Genomic DNA, 24,293 nt, shown 5'->3' with positions numbered 1-24,293 from the left:
AGCCATACAAGGCACATGTGTCACATTTCCCCTGCGAAGAGCCACACCCAGGTTTGCAGCATTGTCGCACACGGCCTTTCCTGGCTGCAGGTTGAGTGGAGACAACCATTGCTAAAACTCGGTCTCCTGAGCTGACCACAACTCATCAGCTGTGTGACTCACATTTCCCAGACATTTAAACGTAAAGACCGCCTGATGCCGTTGAGCTCTGCTGCCAGCATAGTAAGGAGGTGTGCGGAATTCCTTGGGCGCAGTTACAACGTGGGTGGCCTGACCAGACAGGCTTTGGGCGGAGGTGGAGGACCCAGACGAGGTGGAAGAGGCAGAAGCAGTTGAGGAACTTCTATATACAGAGGATTGACGCACAACTCGTGGGGACGGCAAGACTTGTACAGCAGACCCTTCTCCATCTCTCACCATAGTTACCCAGTGCCCAGTCTGCAACATGTAACGCCCCTGTCCATGCTTACTGGTCCAAGTATCTGTGGTGAAATGCACCCTGTCACACACAGAGTTTCTCAAGGAAGCGGTGATGTTGTGTGCGACATGCTGGTGTAGAGCAGGCACACCTTTCTTTGAGAAGTAGTGGCGACTGGGCATCTGGTACTGGGGCACTGCGACAGACATAAGGTCATGAAAATCCTGTGTGTCCACCAGGCGGAAAAGCAGCATTTCTGTAGCCAACAGCTTGCAGATGCTGAATGTCAACCTCTTAGCTTTGTCATGGCTAGGAGGAAATGGTCTTCTACTTGTCCACATCTGAGGGACCGAGGGCTAGCTGCTGTGCTGAGATGGCGTTGAGTAGGGTGTCCCTGGCAATCTGCTGGTCTGTGAGGAAAGTGCAGGCGGAGACATAATGTTGCCTTCATCCAACGGTGGTGCTCTCGATGTTTGAGAGAGCTCAACACCAGCAGCTGTTTCCACTTTCAAAAACACTGACGACCTGCCAATCACACTGCCTGTTGCGGGAAAAGAGGTGGAAGGTCTGCGTCCAAAAGGGCAGATGGTGGTTGGCCCACTCCGCTAGGCCGCATTGTAGCACAGTGAGCTTCCCACTGCAACTTATGCTTCATATCCATGTGACGGTTCATGGACGAAGTACTCAAACTAGTGGGTTTTTGGCCTCTACTTAGAGATTGGTGACAAATCTTACAGATGACATGAGTTGGGTGATCCTTTGCGATGTCAAAAAAGGACCAGGCAGGGCTTAGAGCCCATGCGAACTGCAGAGGCACCCCAACTTCTGCTCAGAGGCAGAGTTGTGGCTGAGGATGCAGTTGTTGACGTGCTTCCAGTACTCCGCCTCTGTCCAGGAAGGCACAACTTAACCTCGTCGTCAGTAGCATCCTCCTCCACCTCCTCTGCTGACCTCATTGACTGCCTTACTGTGGGTTGATAGTAAGTGGGATCTACAACCTCATCATCACCCTGTGTGTTTGCACTCCGTTCGTCCTCAGAGCCAACCTCTTCCTGTCCTGACCAAATAGTTAAGTTGTCATTCCAATCAAGTATCTGAGTCTCATCATCAGCAGCATGTTCCTCATTGTCTCCACCAAGAGGAGTTACAGTTTGGGAAGGAGGGTCTACATTATGCTCAGAACCTTCTTCATCTGGGCCTGAATCTGACTCACAAAGCTTCTGGGCATCAGTGCAGATCATTTCCTTGTCTGGACTCACTGCAGCTTTGGAGCAGACCTCTGATTTCCAGGCTATAGTGTAACTGAACAGCTCTGCAGACTCAACCATCTCTGTTATCCCATACTCTGCAGGGTGGGTGGAGACTTGAGAGCTGGTAGAAAGCAAGTGCGATTGGGGTGACAACTCAGAGGACTGGAGTCTTTGGGATGTTCAACTTGAGGTGGAGGAGAGGCCACTTGATGGAGCACTTGAGATTCATTCAAGCATCTGCTGTTTTTGTGCCTCATCTACCTTTGGTAGCAATAGTTGTTTCCGTAACAGAGGGATCATATCAGATTTTCCACGAAAAGTAGTAGACATCTTACTTTGGCTGGAAGATGATCTTTCTTCAGCAGACGTTACTGTTGCTTTACCACCTACCCCACGGACACAAACTTTTTTTCCCTTTCCAACACGCCTGTTCCTCTTTCCACCAGCATCTGGCCTTTTGACACTCATTTTGTTTGTGAACAAATTGGACACTGTTAAAGTTAAAAATTGGATAGTAGAAATGGAGAACTGGGCTATGTTTGTGGAAAGCAGTGGTAGGTCACTGACTGTCACAGACACTGATACTATGCCCCAAAGAATTGCCTGGACTACCTGCAGTTAAAAATTCTCTAGCAGAAATGGAAAGGTGGTGTAGCTTTCTTGACAGCAGTGGTAGGTCACTCACTATCACAGACACTGATACTATGCCCCAAAGAATTGCCTGGACTACCTGCAGTTAAAATTTGGCTAGTAGAAATGGAGAGGTGGTGTAGCTTTCTTGACAGCAGTCGTACGTCACTGACTATCACAGACACTGATACTATGCCCCAAAGAATTGCTTGGACTACCTGCAGTTAAAAATGTTCTAGCAGAAATGGAAAGGTGGTGTAGCTTTCTTGACAGCAGTGGTAGGTCACTGACTATCACAGACACTGATACTATGCCCCAAAGAATTGCCTGGACTACCTGCAGTTAAATTTTGGCTAGTAGAAATGGAGAGGTGGTGTAGCTTTCTTGACAGCAGTGGTATGTCACTGACTATCACAGACACTGATACTATGCCCATAAGAATTGCTTGAGCTGATTTAGACAGACGCTGTGAAAACCCTTGCACAGCACTGGCACAGACCTGCCTAGCAAAAAATGGCTATGAACTGCTCTAATCTAGCCCTGAAAATTGCTGAAATTACAAGTAGTCCCTATTCCCTAAACCGATGTCTCGATTGCACTGTATAAGTGTATAGTGCCCACAGCAGCGGCAGCAGCGGGAGCGGTGACTGACACACACCCGCAGCACTGAGATAATAGCAGCGATGTGAAAAATGGCCGGGTCATATAGGGCAAGGACATGTGACATGCACAACCAATGAAACATGCCCTTGCCTGTCTGGCAAAAATCCACTTTGCTGTGTGTCTGTGCCTGTTATTGGCTGACAACCTGGCCAGCCCCACTGGATGGGCGGTTAGGAAAAAAAAAATGGCGATCGCCATTCTTTCAGCACTCAGCAGCACTGATCTATACCCCGTCCCCCCCCTCACACTATACGCTGAATATTGATAATATCATTATTAACAGTGACTGACAGTATTACAGTGAAAAGCCAGCTAGTAACTAGCTACGCTTTTGGTGATCGAACCGTTATCGAACGGTAACTCGAACGGTCGAACGTTAAGCAAATCGTTCGAGTTCGTGAAATGACTCTAACATCTCCCAAAACAACTCAAATTTCAAATTGGCGAACGGTTCGATTCAAACATCGCTCATTTCTAATCCTGATATCAGTGCCTGTCCATATCATATTTTCGTAAATCTCACCAATATTATCAAGATACGCTATAATATATTGTTCAAAAAGTGGTACCATCATCAATTTCAGGGCATAGATAAAAAAATTTTTAAAAGAACTGAGAGTCCTCTTTGGTTGATACCTTTTAATGGCTAAGGCTGGAGTCACATTAGCGTATGGCATCCGATGCGAGAGCAACGGATGCAATATGCTAGTGACCCCCGACTCAGGCTCTGCTGCGAGCGTGAGTCGAGTGTCATGCGGCTTTGACCCAATCTTGCGATTGCAAGCTGAGTCACAGCTGAGAAGCTGAGAGCGGGCGCTGCAGAGGAGAAGGAGTGGTTATTCTCCCCATCTCCTCCATTGTCAGCCTGTGCGTATATTGCACTGCGCTTGGATAACATGCGAGTGCAGTCCGATGTTTCTCTTGCACCCATGGACTTGAATGGGTGTGAGTGATATGGCTCTCATAGACAATCACAGCATGCTGCAATTTTTTTCCTTGGTCTGATTAGGGCTGAGGAAAAACTTGCAGATGTGAGCTGCAACATTTTCTTATATGGAGCCGAGGGCATTGTGAGATTTTCTAACATTGCACTCATGCTAGAGTCATACGCAAGTGTAACTCTAAGGGGTGCTTTACACGCTGCGACATCGCTAGCATTTGCTGGCGATGTCGAGCGCGATTGCATCCGCCCCCGTCGCACGGACGATATGTGGTGATCGCTGCCGTAGCGAACATTATCGCTACGGCAGCGTCACACGCACATACCTGCTCTGCTACATCGCTGTGACCGGCGAATTGCCTCCTTTCTAAGGGGGCGGTTCGTTCAGCGTCACAGCAGCGTCACTGAACCACCGCCCAATAGAAAAGGAGGGGAGGAGATGAGCAGCCGAGACATGCCACCCACCTCCTTCCTTCCTCCTTTTCCGGTGGACGCAGGTAAGGAGATGTTTGTCGTTCCAGCGGCGTCACACATAGCGATGTGTGCTGCCGCAGGAACGACAAACAACATCGTACCTGCAGCAGCACCGATATTATGGAAATGAACGACGTGTCAACAAGCAACGATTTTGCACGTTTTTGCGCTCGTTGATCGTCGCTCATTGGTATCACACGCTGCGATGTCGCTACCGGCGCCGGATGTGCGTCACTAACGACGTGACCCCGACGATATATCGGCAGCAATGTTGCAGCATGTAAAGTACCCCTAACTCTAGCCTAACTGAAAAGATGGTAATAATAGCAAGCTTTTGAGACTACTCAGGTCTCTTCATCAGGCTCAGTATAACACAAAATCTGAGCTTCAAGTTTCGCTACTGGTTGCTTACAATTATATAACAGTGGTTCGAGGAACAACATACACTTTATACTTTAGATTCATCAATCCCTTTACAGATCTCCCTCTGTTTTTAATGCTTATGCCCAGAAGCTATTTGCTAAGTTTCATTACATTTTGATAAAGTTCATTATTCTCTTCTTTCCTTCATCTTCTGTTTAGTCTGTTCAATCCATCTCCACGGATCCTCCTTTTCATCCACTCTTAATAACAAATCCTATAATGGTCTTTTATACAACTTTCTACAGCTGTAATCTGTCAGAATTTCATAAACGGAACAGATTTTGTTGCGGTAAAAGCAAAGTACTTTGTAGCACATTTTTCTCCTTATGTGGGCTTAATCCATGTAATGGACTGAAATTGTCTGGATTCTTTCTGTGTCAGAGAAATTCATATCAGGCGAGAGCATTTGATGTCACTTGGGAAATATAATTAATGGCTTACACCATAATGTGAAGAACCCTGGCAGGTCCATACTGTGTATCACTAAGATAAGAGCAGAAAAGCCACATGACAAGGACGTCTCCATAGTCTAGATAGAAATTTGTAGACAATTTTTTTCCAGCTTTAATCACTACGGCATCTAATTACAGGAAATATATTAATTTTTATTTTGCATGTTTTTATCTTCATGTTTATTTTTACTTCTAATTCCAAAAAAACTGTTATTTCTGCTATCTTTGAATAAAACCCCCCAGATCTTTAGATTTTGTTATTATGGTATTAGATAGCTTTCCACAAACATTTTATGCAATACTGCTCAATTTCAGTTAATACTCACACAATGTGCACAGAATGGGTTCAACACAAAAGGATGAGAAAGCTTCTGCCCCTGGTTGATTAGTTGTACAAGAAGACCTTTTCGTAGGATCTTGATTAGACTTAACGAACCATAAGTAATAAGATTGTGCTAGAGCCCTGAAAGTGGAAAACTGGGGGAACAATACGTTTAATGATCATTCATTCCTTGTCAGTGTTATTCCAGATATCTATTGCCTCAATCATAAGTTTTGGTAATTCTGTACTCTTAATGAGACCTGGTCCCCACCCTATTTTGCTAAACTATATTATAAAGGGTATCACAGCTGGACACAGACAGAAGAGAGCCCCTGGACAAGAACAGTATACAGTTAGGTCTAGAAATATCTGGACAGGGACCAAAGCTTAATGATTTGGGCTCTACCTGACACTTTTTTTTTAATTTAAAGTGAAACAACTGAGATGCAATTGAAGTGTAGACTTTCAGGTTCAATTAAAGGGGTTGAACAAAATTATCATGTGAAATGGTTAGAAATTGCAACCATTTTTCTACAAAGCCTCCTCATTTCAGGGGCTCAAAAGTAATTGGACAAATTTACTTTACTATAAACAAAATGTTCAGATCTGGTGATTGACTTGGCCATTGCAGAATATTCCACGTTTTTGTCTTAAAAATCTCCTGGATTGCTTTTGCAGTATGTTTTGAGTTAGTTCCATCTCTGCTGTGAAGCGCCATCAAATCACCCTTACTGCATTTGGTTGAATTTGAGCAGAAAATGTAGCCCTAAATACTTCAGAATTCATCCGGCTGCTACTGTCTTCAGTCATATCGTCAATAAACACTAGTGACAATGCCATTGAAGCCATGCATGCCCAGCCATCACACTGCCTCCACCAGAGGATGTGATGTGCTTTGGATAATGAGCCATCCCAAGCCTCTTCCATACTTTCTTCTTCCCATCATTCTGGTACAGTTAGTTTTTAGTTTCATCTGTGCAAAAATGCTTTTCCAGAACTGGGTTGGCTTCTATAGTTGTTGTTTTTTTTTGCAAAGTCTTATATGGTCTTTTTCTTTTTAAGACTGAACGCTCTGTACTTGCTGTCATGAAGTCTCTTTATGGTAGACTTAGATACTGAAACACCTACTTCCTGGAGAGTGTTCTTCACTTGGGTGAATGTGTGAAGGGGTTTTTCTGCACCATGGAAAGGATTCCTTGATCATTCACCACTCTTGTATTCCTTACCAGTGCTCTGTTGGGGTTTTTTTTGCAGAATTTACCAAACTGTTGACTTGGCCACTCCTAACATCTCTACTATATCTCTGATGGATTGCTTCTTTTTTTCAGTCTAATGATGGTCTGTTCCTCTTCCATTGAGAACTCCTTTCACGGCATGTTGTGGGTTCACAGCAACATCTTCCAAATGCAAATGACTTATCTGGAATCAGCTCCAGACCTTTTACCTACTTACTTGATGATGGATTATTGAGGAAATAGCCCATGCAGTCCATTCAAGAGCTTTTGAGATAATTGTCCAATTACTTTTTGTCCCTTGAAAAAGAGACAACTTCATATAAAAGACCTGTAATTCCCAAACCCTAACACCAGTTAGGATGTGAATACCCTTATATTAAAGCTGAGTCTGCATTTTAAGCCCATATTAATTATATAACTGTATCTTCAATATGTTTTGATAACTTGTGTCACTGTCCAAATATTTCTTGACCTAACTGGGCTGTTTTTTGCAGTCCAGTAGCTCATTAAAATGCATAATCGCACCCGTTTTGAAGGTGTAGATGGGCCCTCAAACCTTTTGGACCTCTGCAGCTGCCTAGGTTGTACCAATGGTATGTCATCCCCTGTTGGGTATACAGAAGTCATCATGCTACCCATTGGTACAGGGCTTAATACTGGTCTACTCTAGCAAATGTTCAATTTGGTGACACACTGTACTTGAGAACAATAGTAGGTATAATTGAGGAGGTATAGCGTTAGGTATGTTTCAAATCCCGTGACTGAATTAAAGTGGATCTTTTACATCTCCTTTTATGGTCCATTTAGACTGGCCAATTTCAGCCTGTAATGAGCAATGATTGACAATATACAAGTTGATTGGTGCTTGCCTACTGGTCTCTTTACACTGGCAGTGAAAAACAGAACAAATTTTTAATACAATTTTTTTGCTCCCATTCGGCTTCCTGTTGTTGACAACACATTTCCTGGGGTTTTTTTATGTGCTGCTTAGAATAATGGCTGTGTGAATGATTGGAACGAGCATTATTTGCTAATTATTGGCTTGTCTAAATGAAAAAAAATTGTCTAAATGAACCATTAATAATGCTCACTCCTCTCAGTATATATGTTTCAGTTACCAGGCAATAGTCTTTTTCACACTGATGGTAATCATTCTGTCCTTCTAGTGATGTATCAGTTACTTTGTTGGTTGTTGCAGTTATGATGAAAGAAACCACAGTTTTATATGCTGTATATCTACCAGTTCTCTGAATACTGAGCCTTGCATAAGCCTGCACACACCACTGATTGGCAGCTTAGTTGTGGAGGCATGATTGGACTACCTGGCACCAGGCCAAGTAGTCCTTAAGTGATAATCTCCTGCTGAGAAAACAATGATTTTGTTTCAAAACTACAAGCAGCCCAGTAAGTGATACATCACTGTAATCAGCCTTTACATTATGCTGATCTCAAAATAGGTATCAAAAACCTACTGGAAGGATCCCTTTATTACAAACCAAAAATTCCAAGACTCCACTTGAGCCCTTTTATCTGGAGAGTAAAAAATTTTCCTTTGGAACCTTATTTCTTCCTGGTTATCCGGAAGTTGGGTTCAGCTTTTCCATAAGTAACTGACATAGATTGTTTACATATATAGAGGATTTCTTAATAATATTTAGGATTCATGAAATAATCAAACATTTCGAATGTTGATATAACACCTAATATTTCACCGGGATCTGCTTGACATCACCGAGAAAAGCATTTGTTCCCATATTTGCAGACAGACAGTAAATACCTGATTTTCTTAGCCTTGAAGCCATACATTACCGGGTAGTTTGTTTCCATGGTTGCAGTAAATTGTAGCACACCGCACAATGATTTTGATTTGTAAAAAGAATCATTTTGTTATTGTTCTGGAACATCATGTATACATTGTGCTTTCAGTATGTACATGTCTATAGATGCATTCAGAAGATTTACAGAGATTACAATGTACCGCACTGGAAAATATCATTTAATAGTTCGTTATTATAAGAATTAAACTAAGCTTCTTATGTTCTCTGGCAGTGACTTACTGGGACTAGTGACTTACCTGGACTGGGTTATGATAGTAGTCACCATATGTTCATGTATCTCCATGATGTTCGAGTCCCCATTTAGACGGGTAATGCACACACCAACTTTACAGGTATTATTTTACTCAATATGTTCTGAATTCATCTGCTTTAGATCAGCCTGCTGATGCTTTTTTGTCTGTGTTGTAGATTGCAGAGTATGTTTTTGTGATATTCATGAGCATTGAACTGAACCTGAAGATTATGGCAGATGGCTTATTCTTCACTCCCACCGCTGTTATAAGGGATTTCGGAGGTGTCATGGACATATTCATTTATCTTGTGAGTGAACACATTTTTCCTTTTGTAAATGTTTTTTTTAACACTAATAATCACCTTACAGATGTAGCAAGCCCCAAACTAATGTTCACTGCACACCATAATGTATTATATATACTATTTACTGTTACAAAGTGAATCAGTAGACACACTGGACATATAGCCTTAAAATGTCACGATGTGACTGCAGGATAGCAAGGGATTGGGGGCTTCCATACTGTCCCTCATGCTAGGGGACCTTAGGCTGTCCCTAAAGGCTGCTTTACACGCAGTGACATCACTAGCGAAAGTACCCGCCCCCGTCGTTTGTGCGTCACGGGCAAATCGCTGCCCGTGGCGAACAATATCGCCGTACGCATCACACATACTTACCTGCCTAGCGACGTCACTGTGGCCGCCGAATAACCTCTTTTTTAAGGGGGCGGTTCGTTCGGCATCACAGCGACGTCACTCAGCAGACCACCAATAGAAGCGGAGGGGCGGAGAGCAGCCGCATTAACGTCACTCCCACCTCGTTGCCGGAGGACGCAGGTACGTTGTTTTTCCTCATTCCCAGGGTGTCACACGTAGCGATGTGTGCTGCCTCAGGAACGACGAACAACCTGTGTCCAGCATGAGCAACGATATTTTGAAAATGAACGACGTGTCAACGATCCATGGTGAGTATTTCTGATCGTTAGCAGTCGCTCGGGGGTGTCACACGCAACAACGTCGCTAACGAGGCCGGATGTGCATCACGAATTCCGTGACCCCAGCAATCTCTCATTAGCGATATCACTGCATGTAATGGGGCCTTAAGCCTCATATTACCCCTAATGGTGGAGATACCGGAGTTCCGTGCCTTACTATTCTCCTGACCAGAACTAAACTGTCCCCCTACACCCCATGAGAAGGAATGGGCAGTGACGACACAGTCTGGACTAGAATGATGATATCAGAAGCCGTGGCATGGAGTGAAGAGGCCAAATAAAATGCACATAACTGGGGAAGGAGAAAAGAAGGCATTCTGTGGACTGTTTGATAGCCTGCAGTATGGAAGAACAGGTGACCTTGGATTTTGTTTTTTTAAACCCTACATTTATTAAAGGGAATCTGTCAGCAGGTTTTTCTTACCCCATCTGAGAGCAGCATAATGTAGGAAAAAAGATACTGAATCCAATGATGTATCACTTAGTTTATTGGGCGAAGCGCTTCTGTCACAATCAGAGTTTGTATATTTAGCATGCAGCAGAGCTGTCCTCGCCCACACACCTCGCTCACACCAGGCTCTCATCTCATTGTACAATGTCTACAGACAGTGAGCTGCTATCACAGCAGGGGTGTGGTGAACTTGCTGACCTCTATCTGACCTAGTCCAGCAGTGATAGTCTCATGAAGCTAAACAAAACACTGCAGATAAACAACAGCAGGGACATTGATAAGAAAGGCATAGCTTACATCTGTGTGTTAACCCCCACAGTATTCTGTCTTCAGATTATATAGAAAAAACCTGCTGACAGATTCCCTGTAAAAGACACAGCCTATGCCCCTGATGATGTCCCATTTGAGTATCCCAGCATAAACTGGGAATTCTCAAATGAAGCTTCATCAAAATGGAAGTAGGTAAACAAAAATAAAATAATGAAGAATTAGAGTAGAGAGGACACGGTGGGAACTTCAATATCGGTATCACATATATTCATATATTTTTTATGTATTATCAGGGCATTTATTTCCACCCTCTTATATTTTGTAAGAAGCTCTATCTCACAAAAATGCACTTCGTGAGAGTTAATAATTCAAGGAATATAATCATAAATGAATAATATGTTTATGGAAAATAATGCCTGTACGCATATTGTATTATATATACTCTGTGCTAATGTCCTCTTCGAAAAAAATGTGCAAAAAAGAGGCTCTATTATAACTTGAAACCTTTCTGCTTCATTTATTTCTGGCAATAATAATAATATAATATTTTTATTTACAGTGCCTTGCGAAAGTATTCAGCCCCCTTGAATTTTTCAACCTTTTCTCACATTTCAGGCTTCAAACATAAAGATAAAAATTTAAATATTATGGTGAAGAATCAACAACAAGTGGGACACAATTATGAAGTTGAACGAAATGTATTGCTTATTTTAATTTTTTTTTTTTTTTTTTTAAATAAAAAACTGAAAATTGAGGCGTGCAATATTATTCCTCCCCTTTACTTTCAGTGCAGCAAACTCACTCCAGAAGTTCATTGAGGATCTCTGAATGATCCAATATTGTCCTAAATGACTGATGATGATAAATATAAGCCACCTGTGTGTAATCAAGTCTTCGTATAAATGCACCTACTCTATGATAGTCTCAGTGTTCTGTTTAAAGTGCATATAGCATCATGAAGACCAAGGAACACAACAGGCAGGTCCATGATACTGTTGTGGAGAAGTTTAAAGCTGGATTCGGTTACCAGAAGATGTCCAAAACTATAAACATCCCAAGAAGCACTGTCCAAGCGATCATATTGAAATGGAAGGAGTATCATACCACTGCAAATCTACCAAGACCCGGCCGTCCATCCAAACTTTCATCTCAAACAAGGAGAAGACTGATCGTAGATGCAGCCAAGAGGCCCATGATCACTCTGGATGAACTGCAGAGATCTACAGCTGAGGTGGGAGAGTCTGTCTATAGGACAACAATCAGTCGTACACTGCACAAATTTGGCCTTTATGGAAGACTGGCAAGGAGAAAGTCATTTCTCAAAGATATCCATAAAAAGTGTTGTTTAAAGTTTGTCACAAGCCACCTGGGAGAGACACCAAACATATAGAAGAAGGTGCTCTGGTCAGATGAGACCAAAATCGAACTTTTTGGGCATAATGCCAAACGATATGTTTGGCATAAAAGCAACACAGCTCATCACCCTGAATACACCATCCCCACTGTCAAACATGGTGGTGACAGCATCATGGTTTGGGCCTGCTTTTCTTCAGCAGGGACATGGTTAAAACTGTTGGGAAGATAGATGGAGCCAAACACAGGACCATTCTTGAAGAAAACCTGTTGGAGTCTACAAAAGACCTGAGACTGGGACGGAGGTTTGTATTCCAACAAGACAATGATCCAAAACATAAAGTAAAATCTACAATGGAATGGTTCACAAATAAACGTATTCAGGTGTTAGAATGGCCAAGTCAAAGTCCAGACCTGAATCCAATCAAGAATCTGTGGAAAGAGCTGAAAACCGCTGTTCACAAACGCTCTCCATCCAACCTCACTCAGCTCGAGCTATTTGCAAAGGAAGAATAGGCAAGAATTTCAGTGTCTCGATGTGCAAAACTGATAGAGACATACCCCAAGCGACTTGCAGCTGTAATCGCAGCAAAAAATTGGCACTACAAAGTATTAACTTAAAGGGGCCGACTAATATTGCACGCCCCAATTTTCAGTTATTTATTTTTTAAACAAGTTTAAAATAAGCAATAAATTTCGTTCAACTTCACAATTGTGTCCCACTTGTTGTTGATTCTTCACCATAACATTAAAATTTTTATCTTTATGTTTGAAGCCTGAAATGTGGGAAAAGGTTGAAAATATCAAGGGGGCCGAATACTTTCGCAAGGCACTGTACATAGCGCCAACATATTCCGCAGCGCTTTACCATTCAAAGGGGACATGTACAGACAATATGAGACAATATAAAATAAAATTCAGATACCAAGAGGAGGGAGGGCCCTGTTCGTAAGCTTACAGTCTATGAGGAAATAGGGGAGGCACAAAAGGTGAATGAGGGGGAGAAAAGCTTGTCATATATACTCCAGCCATCGATTTAATAGGGGATTAAAAAACTGCTGCGTGGACCACTCGCCAGCCAGAATTTATACATACAGAGTGTAAAAAAGTACATGAAGATGAATGCAATCAGAAGATACAGGGGACAGGAATTGGAAGTAAATTTTATGAAGAGCAGAACGAGACTAGAGTAGATGTGGGAGGTGAGATGATAGGCTAGTGTGGTGCCCCTGAGGCTCTGGTCGCCACAGGGTGCTGCACCTCAGTTAAGCTGTGGTACCCATCTCAGGTAAGGGGGTGTTAACCATCGGTGTCACCACATTTTATCTTACATACAGTTAGGTGCGGCAGACGGGGGGTGGCCATATAGAGTCATGGGACTTTCCAGTCACTAGGGCAACCGCCAGGGGGTGGGCACCATTGGGGATGGAGGTAGGCACAACACACTCATACAGACAGACAAGTCGGGACCATAGTTCTGGCAAGACACTTCTGTAACTCTTGGACTTCACTAGGCTTGGGGCTTAGAGTGGAAGCTCAGCCCGGGTTTCTAACTGCTGAGGGGGACATCCTAGGAAAAGGACACTCTCTCTCTTTCTATCTTCAAACACCGGTGGTGGCCCCCTTACTTGCTTGGGATTGACCGGAGCCCACGACGACAGAGACCAGCACCTGGGTGCAGCTTTAAATCAGTGAGTAAAAAAACCTCAAACCGCAGTTGCTGACTCTGTTTAGCGACGCCGTCGCCACACACTCCGGCGCTTCCAAGGGACTGCCAACCCTTGTCATCCCACCCAGGGCCCGCTCCGCCTGTGGGGAGTGACACCATCCCGGCTGCCATAACACCTGCCTCGGTGAGGAATTCTGCAGCAGTGACTATTCCCTGACCGCATACCACAGGTGGCATCATGAGAAACAAACAAAAACACTTTCCCTTCATTTGCTGTATGCCTCAGGGCAACAGAACCGGGCAAGGCCACCCGTGACATCGCCTGACCTGACCCTCAATGGCCCGGCAATGAGTAGATTAACCACCTGCTCCATGGGGCGCTACACTAGTCTAAAGAAATGCATTTTTAGGGCCCGCTTAAAGGTGTGGATGTTGGGAGTTAATCGAATTGTTCTTGGTAGTGTGTTCCAGAGCATTGGTGCAGCTCATGAGAAATCTTGAAGACGGGAGTGGGAGGTTTGAATTTAATGAAGATGTCAGTCTTAGGTCATTAGCAGAAAGGAGGGCACGGGTGGGGTAATAGACAGAGATGAGGGAGGTGATGTAGGGCGGTGGAGCGCTTTGTGGGTCAGAATTTAAGTTTATATTGGACTCTGTAGCGGATAGGCAACCAGTGTAATGACTGACACAGAGCAGAGGCATCAGTGAAGCAGTTGGAGAGGAAAATGATCCTGGCTGCGGTATTCAGGGTGGATTGGAGAGGGTAGAGTTTAGTAACAGGGAGACTAATTAGTAAAGAATTACAGTAATCCAGGCAAGATTGAATAAGAGCGACAATAAGAGTTTTTAGTTAAAAGAAAAAGGTTTTGGTACCGTGTTAGCCAGTTGAAAAATGATTGATTGCGCTCAGTGAGAGAAACAAAATTCAAATTTTGTAGTTGTGATACCTTTTAATGGCTAACTAAAATAAAAATAAAATATGATGTATGGGCAGTATGGTGGCTCAGTGGTTAGCACTGCAGTCTTGCAGTGCTGGGGTCCTGGGTTCAATTCGCACCAAGGACACCATCTGCAAGGAGTTTGTATGTTCTTCCCGTGTTTGCATGGGTTTCCTCCGGGTACTCTGGTTTCCTCCCACACTCCAAAAAACATACAGTTATGGACCTTAGATTGTGAGCCCCAATGGGGACAGTGTTGCCAATGTATGTAAAGTGTTATGGAATTAATAGCGCTATATAAATGAATAAATTATTATTATTATTATTATTATTATTGTATGATGTTATAAAGCAAGCTTTCGAGACATCTCACTTCTCTTCCTCAGGCATGGTATGACAAAATATCTGAAGAAACACAAATAAATACACAAAACAGGGCAGAGTGATGCATAGTAAAAGGACATTTAAATAAACAAACACTGAGCTTGGAAAGTGAATCCTTAATTAGCTTTGATTAGTAGTGTGAGTTTTATTGTCCTAATATCCATGCAGGATCAGAGGCATGGTGCCCTAGGTCTCTGGAGCTGACCTCTCAGATTTTGTAATGAGTCATAAATCCTCCTGAGATGTTCAGTCCTGTGTCCAGAGAGTTAAACATTGTGATGAATTTGTATTCCCAGACTCTGCGATGGCTCTGTGATCTGAAGTTGCCTTTTAATGTGACAACTTTCATATGGTTTATGTTGTGTCCTGGAGCACAGAAATATTTGGCCACAGGTAAATGGATTTTTTGTCTGTAATTGTGTGGCAGTGAGAGCTCATCCTTGCTCTTAGTCTCTGTCCTGTTTCTCTAACATAGAGGCCCCCAATAGGACATATAGTGCACAGGATTAAGTACACCACGTTGGAAGAGGAGCATGTGAATGTCCCAGGAATCTTATAGTCCTTATGTGTGTTAGGGATCTGTATCCGGTCTTTGGTCTCTACATGAGCGCAGGTTTTGCAGCTCTTTACATTGCAAGGATAAGTTCCTCTTGGTGTGTCTGAGGGCATAGAACTTCGGATCATGATGCTCCTTAAATTAGGAGGTTGCCTGTAGCACAGCAATGGAGGATCTTTGAATATTGTTTTTAACCGGTCATCCTTGTGTAGAATGTGGTGAAGTTTATTGGCCGTACTTCTCAGTACCTCAAGCTATGGGTTGTAGGTCACCACCAGAGGTACTCGACTATTTTCCTCTTTTTGTTTGTATTGAAGCAGTTCACTTCTAGGGGTCCTTGTGGCTCTAATGATCTGATCATCAATGGTGGTGAGGTGGTAGCCTTGGTTTAAGATGGGTTAAGTGTTCATCCCTGTCTGCTGGCCTGGGACAGATACCTTTATATCTAAGGGCCTGGCTGTAGACAATGGACTTTTTAATGTGTTTGGGATGGAAACTGTCCCATTTAAGGTATGTGGGACGGTCAATAGGCTTCCGATACACTGATGTCTGGATTGAGCCATTTTGAATTTTTATGGTGGTATCCAAGAAGTTGATTTCTGTTTATAGTTGGATGAAATGCATTGAATTTTTCATGAAATTTTAGAAGCTCTTGCTCAGATTCGGTCCAGATTATTAAGATGTCATCGATGAAACGGAAATAGGCCAATAGTTTGAGGTTGCAGGATGCTAAAAGTCATTTTCCAGTTTAGCCATGAAAAGGTTGGCATATTGTGGCATACTGTTTGCTTCCCATAGCAGTTCCTGTGCGTTGTAGATATAGCTCCTCGCTAAAAGAGAAAAAGTTGTGTGAGAATGAATCTGGTGAGTCTTAATACAGACTCAGAAGGGATCCCATTAGCTTCAAGAAAACAATTGGCAGGTTAGTCCATCTTCATGTGGGATGTTAGAGTATAAGCATTCCACATCCGTGGTAGCTAAGATTTGTACTCTCGGATAGAGGACCTATTGTGGATAGCTTTTTTAAAGCTCATTTAGATATTCAGTACAGTCCACAATATTGAACAAAAAAGCAAAAAAACATCTAATATCAGTGTGCAGGAGAGAAGGGCAATTCACAGCCTGAAGAAAAATAAGGAGATCACTATTAAGCCAGCAGATAAAGGGGATGCCACAGTTCTCCTGAATACAACGGACTACATTAAAGAAGAAAACAGACACCTGACGGAAATACAGTACTACACCAGACTGGATGATGACCCAACCCCAAAATATATGAAGGAGTTGAAAAAAGTCATCAGATGTCTGGGTACAAATTCCACAAACCTTCTGGAACTAATACCTGAGAATCCAAGGATAGGAGTTTTCTATATGCTACCCAAGATTCATAAACCAGGTAACCCAGGGAGGCCGATCATCTCAGGGGTGGGAACGCTCACTGAAAAAATCTCTGGGTGGGTAGAAAATGTCCTTAAGCCACTGGTAAGGAAGACCGCTAGCTATATACAGCACACCACTGACCTTTTAAAAAAGCTATCCACAATAGGTCCTCTACCCGAGAGTACCATCTTAGCCACCATGGATGTGGAATCCTTATACTATAATATCCCACATGAAGATGGACTAACCGCCTGCCAAATGTTTCTTGAAGCTAATGGGATCCCTTCTGAGTCTGTATTAAGACTCACCAGATTCATCCTCACACACAACTTTTTCTCTTTTGGCGAGTGTGGCGCCCTGAACAAGCCAGGACGTCACAGGTACTACAACCACACCTTCACACCCCGGCTAGGCATATCAAGGTCAAACAAAAATCCTTGTTGCCTCCCTCCAGGGGCTGATGTCCACACCAGGGGGTGGGCCAGGAGGTTGACCCCGCCCACCGAGGAGTTCACAGTCCTGGAGGCGGGAAAAGGAGTCAGATCAGAGTAGTTTTGAGAGTGAAGTGAAGTGGTAGTAGAGGAGACTGACCGTGTCCGGGTGCGTGGCCCGGGCACAAAACAGCAAGGTTGGCAGACGGTGGTGACCGTCTGCAGGAGAGGCTGATTGAAGTGTACCGTAAGGACCGGGGACGGGCGGTGGCCCGCCGGTACCGGATCGGGGAGCGAAGAGAAGCCAGCACCATTCGGCAAGGCTTACGGACCCTGACCAGGCTAGGAGTTGCCGTAAAACCGGTCAAATCCGTTAGCGAAGGGAACCTCCGGGGTTTCCCAGCAGTCAAGACCCGATTGAAGGCAACAGCTCAAACCGTGAAGGGAAATACAGTCACCGCCAAGGCTACAGTTCCCAGGGCCAGAGCCTGCGGGCAAAAGGGGCTCCCTCAGCATCCATCCAAGCTGGGGAGCGGGTTACCAGTGGGAAGCCATTGGAACTGTGAACACAACACAGGTGCAGGGAAAGGTAGTTACCGCCAACCTACCGGGAGAACTACCGCAGCTGTCTGTGGGACCCGTCCATCCAGCCGTTTGTTTTACCGGAGACTTTGCATTCATCATTGGCTGAGTGAGTACCACCGTGCCGTGCGGCACCGCGCTGCCCCCGCGACCCTGCACCTCACCAGGCCCCGTAACCCGCCTGCCATTCCTAACCCTCAACGGGCCCCGGGACGACCAAACCCCCTACCCACGGAGGGGAGAATCAACATCCAAGCTGCTCCCTGTCACCGCTCCCGGGATCCCCGTCCAGAGCAGCGGTGGTGTCACAACCTCACCACAACCGTGGGTGATGTCACGGACAATATCCCTAAACCAAACCACCCCCCTTTCACTCACGGGCGAGGAGCACCGCTCGAGTCCCCGGGATCCGGCCCACCGCTCGAGCCACCGACCAAGCGAGCAGCAGCAGCAGCAGTGGGTGAGCGCAGCGTCCCTTCCTCCGCCCGCGACAGCGAGGAGCTATATCTACAATGCACAGGAACTGCTATGGGAAGCAAAATGGCACCACTGTATGCCAACCTTTTCATGGCTAAACTGGAAAATTACTTTTTAGCATCCTGCAACCTTAAACCATTGGCCTATTTCCGTTTCATCGGAATCCTGTGCACTATATGTCCTATTGGGGGCCTCTGAGAGCAAGGATGAGATCTCACTGCCACACAATTACAGACAAAAAATGTATTTACCTGTGGCCAAATATTTCTGTGATCCAGGACACAACATAAACCATATGAAAGTTGTCACATTAAAAGATAACTTCAGATCACAGAGCCATCGCAGGGTCTGGGCATACAAATTCATCACAATGTTTAACTCTGTGGACACAGGACTTAACATCTCAGGAGGATTTATGACTCATTACAAAATCTGAGAGGTCAGCTCCAGAGACCTAGGGCACCATGCCTCTGATCCTGCATGGATATTAGGACAATAAAACTCACACCACTAATCAAAGCTAATTAAGGATTCACTTTCCAAGCTCAGTGTTTTTTTATTTAAGTGTCCTTTTACTATGCATCGCTCTGCCCTGTTTTGTGTACATATTTGTGTTTCTTCAGATATTTTGTCATATCATGCCTGAGGAAGAGACGTGAGATGTCTCGAAAGCTTGCTTTATAACATCATATTTTATTTTTATTTTAGTTAACCATTAAAAGGTATCACAACTACAGAATTTTAATTTTGTTTCTCTCTCTGAGAGCAATCAATCAGTAAGAATTTTTGCATAGTCAACGGTAAGAATAGGTCAAATTATAGAGATGTTTTTGAGGTGGAGGTGACATGAACGAGCGAGTGAACGAATGTGGCGAGTGAAGGAGAGATCAGAGTCAAATATAACCACAAGACAGCGAGCGTGCTGCTGGGGAGTAATGATAGAACCACAAACAGAAATGGTAATGTTGGGTTTGGGAAGTTTGGGAGAGGGAGGAAACACGAGAAGTTCAGTTTTTGACAGGTTCAGTTTTAGATAGAGTAAGGACATGATTTTGGAGACAGCAGACAGACAATCGCTAGTGTTTTGTAATAATGCAGGGGTGATGTCAGGAGATAATGTATACAGTTGGGTGTCATCAGCATAGAGATGGTACTGGAAACCAAATCTGCTGATGGTTTTTCCAATAGGGACCATGTATAGAGAGAAAAGGAGGGTGCCAAGGACTGAACCCTGAGGAACCCTGACCATAAGGGGAAGAGGAGAAGAAGAGGAGCCGGCAAAAGATACAGTGTAGGAGCGGTCAGAGAGATAGGAGGGGAACCAAGAGAGAACGGTGTCCTTGCGCATAACAGAGCGGAGCATAGTGAGGAGGAGCTGGTGATCCACAGTATCAAATGCGGCAGAGAGATCCAGGAGAATCAGCAGGGAGTAGTGACCATGAGATTTAGCTGTTAGTAGATCATTAGAGAGTCTAGTAAGAGCAGTTTCAGAGTGTAAGGAGCGTAAACTGGATTGTAGAGAGTCGAGGAGAGAGTTATCTGACAGATAGCAGATTAGACGGGAGTGGACCAAGCGTTCAAGAAGTTTACAGATGAAGAGGAGATTAGTGACTGGTCTGTAGTTAGCGGTGCAGTTCTGGTCCAGTGATGGTTTTTTCAGTAATGGGTGTATGCTGGCATGTTTGAAGAAGGAGGGAAAGACACCAGGGGAGAGAGAGAGATTTAATATTTTAGTTAGGTCAGTGGTGACAACTGGGGTGACAGATTGAAGGAGATATGAGAAAATATGGTCACTGGTGCAGGTAGTTAGGCAAGAAGATGCGAGGAGCCTGGTAACTTCTACTTCAATGACCGGATCAAAGAATGAAAGTGAGCTAGATGAAGTGTAGGAGGGCAGACAATATGTGGTGTTATGAGGCAGTGATAACATTTCCTGGTGTATATGGTCAATCATCGCTGCCCGTGGAGCACAACATCGCTAGGAACAGTCACCATACTTACCTGCCTAGCGACGTCTCTGTGACCGGCGAACTGCCTCCTTTCTAAGGGGGCGGTTAGTTTGGCGTCATAGCGACGTCACTAAGCAGCCACCCAATAGAAGCAGAGAGGCGGAGATGAGTGTGACATAACATCCCAACCACCTCCTTCCTTCCTCATTGCCGGCGGCCGCAGGTAAGGTGAGGTTCCTCTTTCCTGCGGTGTCATACGTAGCGATGTGTGCTGCTGCAGGAATGAGGAACAACCTCGTTACTGCACATACAACAATATTTGGTGTTTGCACGACCTCTCCAAAACCAACAATTTTTACCACTTTTGCGATCGTTGAAGGTCGCTCATACGTGTCACACGCTGCGATGTCGCTAACGACGCTGGATATGCGTCACAAACACCGTGACCCTGACGATAAATCGTTAGCGATGTCGCAGTGTGTAAAGTACCCTTTAGTCTGAGGATGGAGTGGAAAGTATCAAAGCGTCATTTAGGATTGTTGGCTAGAGAGGTGATGAGGGTGTTGAAGTAAGCTTGTTTGGAGAGGTGAAGGGCAGCATTGTATGTTTTGAGCATAAACTTATAATGGATGAAATCTTCAGCTAGATTGGATTTTTTTCCACAGACATTCAGCGCACATAGAGCACTGCTGGAGAAAACGCGTTTGCAACGTGTGCCAGGGCTGCTGCCATCTGTTCCAAGTTGCTCTGCGTGTAGCAGGTGCAGATTCATTCAGGGCACTCTGCAGGGTTTCATTATAATGTTTTACAGAAGAGTTAGGACATGAGAGTGAGGCGATTGGAACAAGTTAGGCCTGGAGGGCGATCGACAACTGCTACTCGCAGGGAGAACAGTCTGTAAAGCCTGACAGAGTGGACCTTAAAAGAAGGGAAGATAAGTGAGGGAACAGGAGGGATGACCTGAAAAGTGCATTTTGGAGAGAGCAACAGATGAACACCTCCACCTGATCTGTTGTCAAGTGTAGGGGTATGAGAAAATGGTAGGCCACCATATGAGAGAGCAGCAGCGGCAGAGGTATGTGACTGGTGAATCCAGGTCTCAGTAAGAGCCAGGAGGTTAAGGGAATTGGAAAGGAAAAAGTCATGAATGAAGGAGAGTTTGTTACACGCTGAGCATGGGTTCCAAAGAGCATACTTAAAGGAGACAGAAGGCATGCAAGGTATAATAATGAGATTTATGGGTTTTCTGAGTATAGCAAAAAGGAATTGAACTTAATATTATAAGAAGGTCCTGGATTAGGTGCAATATCTCCTGCCACAAGGAGAAGGAGAATAGAGAATGTTAGCATGTCGTTAAGAGATTTATGAGAGTGTCTCTTATGTTGCATGGTGGGAGTGAATGGTTCTAGATGGTTTAAAATTTTGAAAAGAGCATGAGAGCAGTACATAACAGATGGGAGAAGAGAGGGACTGATATAGATGGAGTGCACTGGGTGTGTGAAAGGGTGGAAGAAATGAGGGATTGAAGTAGCTAGCAAAGAAGTTAAACAAATGCATATGGCGAAAACATTTTGCAGCACAAATGAACTTGGTGCAAGTTTGTTTGATTGTCTTGCAAAACTTATCTGTCTTCTGCCCTGTACGACTTGCATGTATAACTGCTAAATACTTATAAAAAAAATCAGCACTTGGAAACAATCTGCACAAATGCCCCCTGCAAAAATGGCAATGGCAATAAACATGCAGATATACAATATGTGAATATTTAAAAAAAAAAAAAACCTAAAACAAAACAATATAATAAGTCTAAATGGTCTCCAGGAATAGAGGGGGAGGGGTACATAACCCCATGTATTATGTGACCATTAACAGCTTCCGTAGGGGTGACCCCCTAAAAAATGAAGGAAGCTGATGCTGGTGGAATAATGTGTGTGGGATGTGCACCTCCCTCTCCATGCATAGAGACCCCTGGTTGTATTGTATTGGTATTTCTTTAATTAGTGTGTCTTGAGCATACCTGTACACTCTTTTATCTTACCTTATTAAGTATAACACTTTCTTGGGCCTCAGGCGTCATATTACTTTGTAGGAGAAGGGTGTCTGGGACAGGACACTTATTATGGGTGCAACCCAGTGGGCAATTATGCTCTTTTGAATTGTTTTAAAATCTCTTTTTCTATTCTTTTTACCTCTGCCTTTATCACAAACTTTTTCTCTGTGTGTTTTTATGTTACAGGTTATTTTAGAATTGGCCAATAATATTTGCTTTCTTATTTCTTGTCTCTTCTGAAAGCCAATTGAAACATCTATTTTTCGGGGTCAGAGTTCATAATTAAATAAATTAAGACGAAAGGGCAAAAGTGATTATTGTATTGTGTTCTTTTATCTATTTTTTTCTTGCTTTTGATGGTTTTTCTTTTAAATTGCACCTTTTTGTAGTCTATTTTATATCTGTGCTTGTTTTTTTTCTATGTTCGCCAATGTGGTCACAGTTATTGTTTTCCAAATTTGTGTGGCAAATTCATCAATTGTAACTTTTTTAAAAGTCATAAAACTTTGGTGCAGAAATACCTCATTCCCCCGGAGTGATTTTATGTACGCCTGAAATTTTTGCACAAATTTTATAACACTTTAATGAAACTTCCATATTTTTGCTTTAAAAAGGTGCTAAAAAGATAAAACAAAAATAAATATTTTTTTTATTTTGTGTAAAATTCATAAACAAAGTCTGTTGCTTTGAGGAATCTGACAACGTCAATGAATATCAAAAGACAAAAAAAAGTAAACTAGCTAAAAAAAGCAAATGATGAATTTGGCACAATTCTCTGCTTTTAGATTTTCACTGATGTAGTGGACTAGTAGCTGTCAAGATACTTACCGTATTTGAAAGATGTCTTAGTATTATTTTTGTGATGCAGAATAAGAATGTGGTAGTAATCATATTTTGTATGTGATTTTCAGGTCAGCCTGATCTTCCTATGTTGGATGCCTTACAATATTCCAGCTAAATCTGGGACTCAGCTTTTAATGGTGTTGCGTTGCTTGAGACCTCTCCGCATATTCAAGCTTGTCCCTCAAATGAGAAAAGTAGTCCGTGAACTTTTCAGTGGGTTTAAGGAAATATTTCTGGTATGTACAAAGCTATGTGGAAATACTGCAATTCTAAAATATTCAATACTGATTTGTTTAGTCAGTTACCGTATTTTTCGAACTAAAAGACCACAAGACGCATCCTGGTTTTAGAGGAGGAAAATAGGAAAATAACATTTTAAGCAAAAAATGTGGTCATGATACACTATTATGGGATTTGCTGCTGACACTGTTATGGGGGTAATGACCCCAAATTCTCTACTAAGGTATCCCATCCTGGTAATGATCCACCTGCCTTGTATATTATCCCCATCCTTATATATATATGTCCCCCATCCTGGTATAGCCCCCAACCTGATAAATACCCCCATCCTTATAAATACCCCCATTCTGAAAAATACCCCCATCCTGGTACGTGCTCCCTGGAATATGCCCTCATCCTGGCATATGGCCCGCATCCTGTGGTACACAAAAACAAACGTTTATACTCACCTTTCCTCACTCCACGCCGCATCACTCGTCTTCCTGTCTGTGCCAGCAGCAGCGCCACTGACCTGTGTATAGCCGTGCGCCAGCGATGACGTCATCACCGTGCGCATCGCTCTCCACACACATCAGTGGGCAGGCAGACAGGAGGTCATCGTGATGCTGCAGAGAACATTGACCGATGAGTATACTTATTCACTGCCCCCCACGCTGATAATGATACGCGGGGGACAGTGAATATAGCTACACATGTTCACTCGAGGCTGTAGGAGCCAGGGATGATCACATGGACTGGCTGTTTAGTATGCGGGTACTCCCCGCCCATCATCCCGCCCATCTCTCAGCGCCAGCTGTAGGGCTGAGAGATGATGGGCGTCGGGGTGCAGTGTATATGAAATGAGGCTAA

General features: G+C 43.6%; 1 protein-coding gene across 4 annotated transcripts in view; it reads left to right on the top strand.

Annotated features, from left to right (window-relative positions):
* The window catches only part of NALCN (sodium leak channel, non-selective), a 1,011,261-nt gene that overhangs the window by 897,961 nt on the left and 89,007 nt on the right, over positions 1–24,293 (top strand). For all 4 annotated transcript variants that reach the window (XM_075336708.1, XM_075336707.1, XM_075336706.1 and 1 more), the window contains 3 exons: positions 8,857–8,977; positions 9,054–9,185; positions 23,273–23,440. In XM_075336708.1, coding sequence (XP_075192823.1) covers positions 8,857–8,977; positions 9,054–9,185; positions 23,273–23,440 — 421 coding nt within the window. The remainder of the gene's footprint in view (positions 1–8,856; positions 8,978–9,053; positions 9,186–23,272; positions 23,441–24,293) is intronic.

Source organism: Anomaloglossus baeobatrachus, chromosome 2 (assembly GCF_048569485.1).
Source record: "Anomaloglossus baeobatrachus isolate aAnoBae1 chromosome 2, aAnoBae1.hap1, whole genome shotgun sequence".
In the NCBI taxonomy this organism is placed as follows: domain Eukaryota; kingdom Metazoa; phylum Chordata; class Amphibia; order Anura; family Aromobatidae; genus Anomaloglossus; species Anomaloglossus baeobatrachus.
The sequence above is the reverse complement of the archived record's forward strand: the minus strand, read 5'-3'. Positions and strand labels throughout refer to the sequence as shown.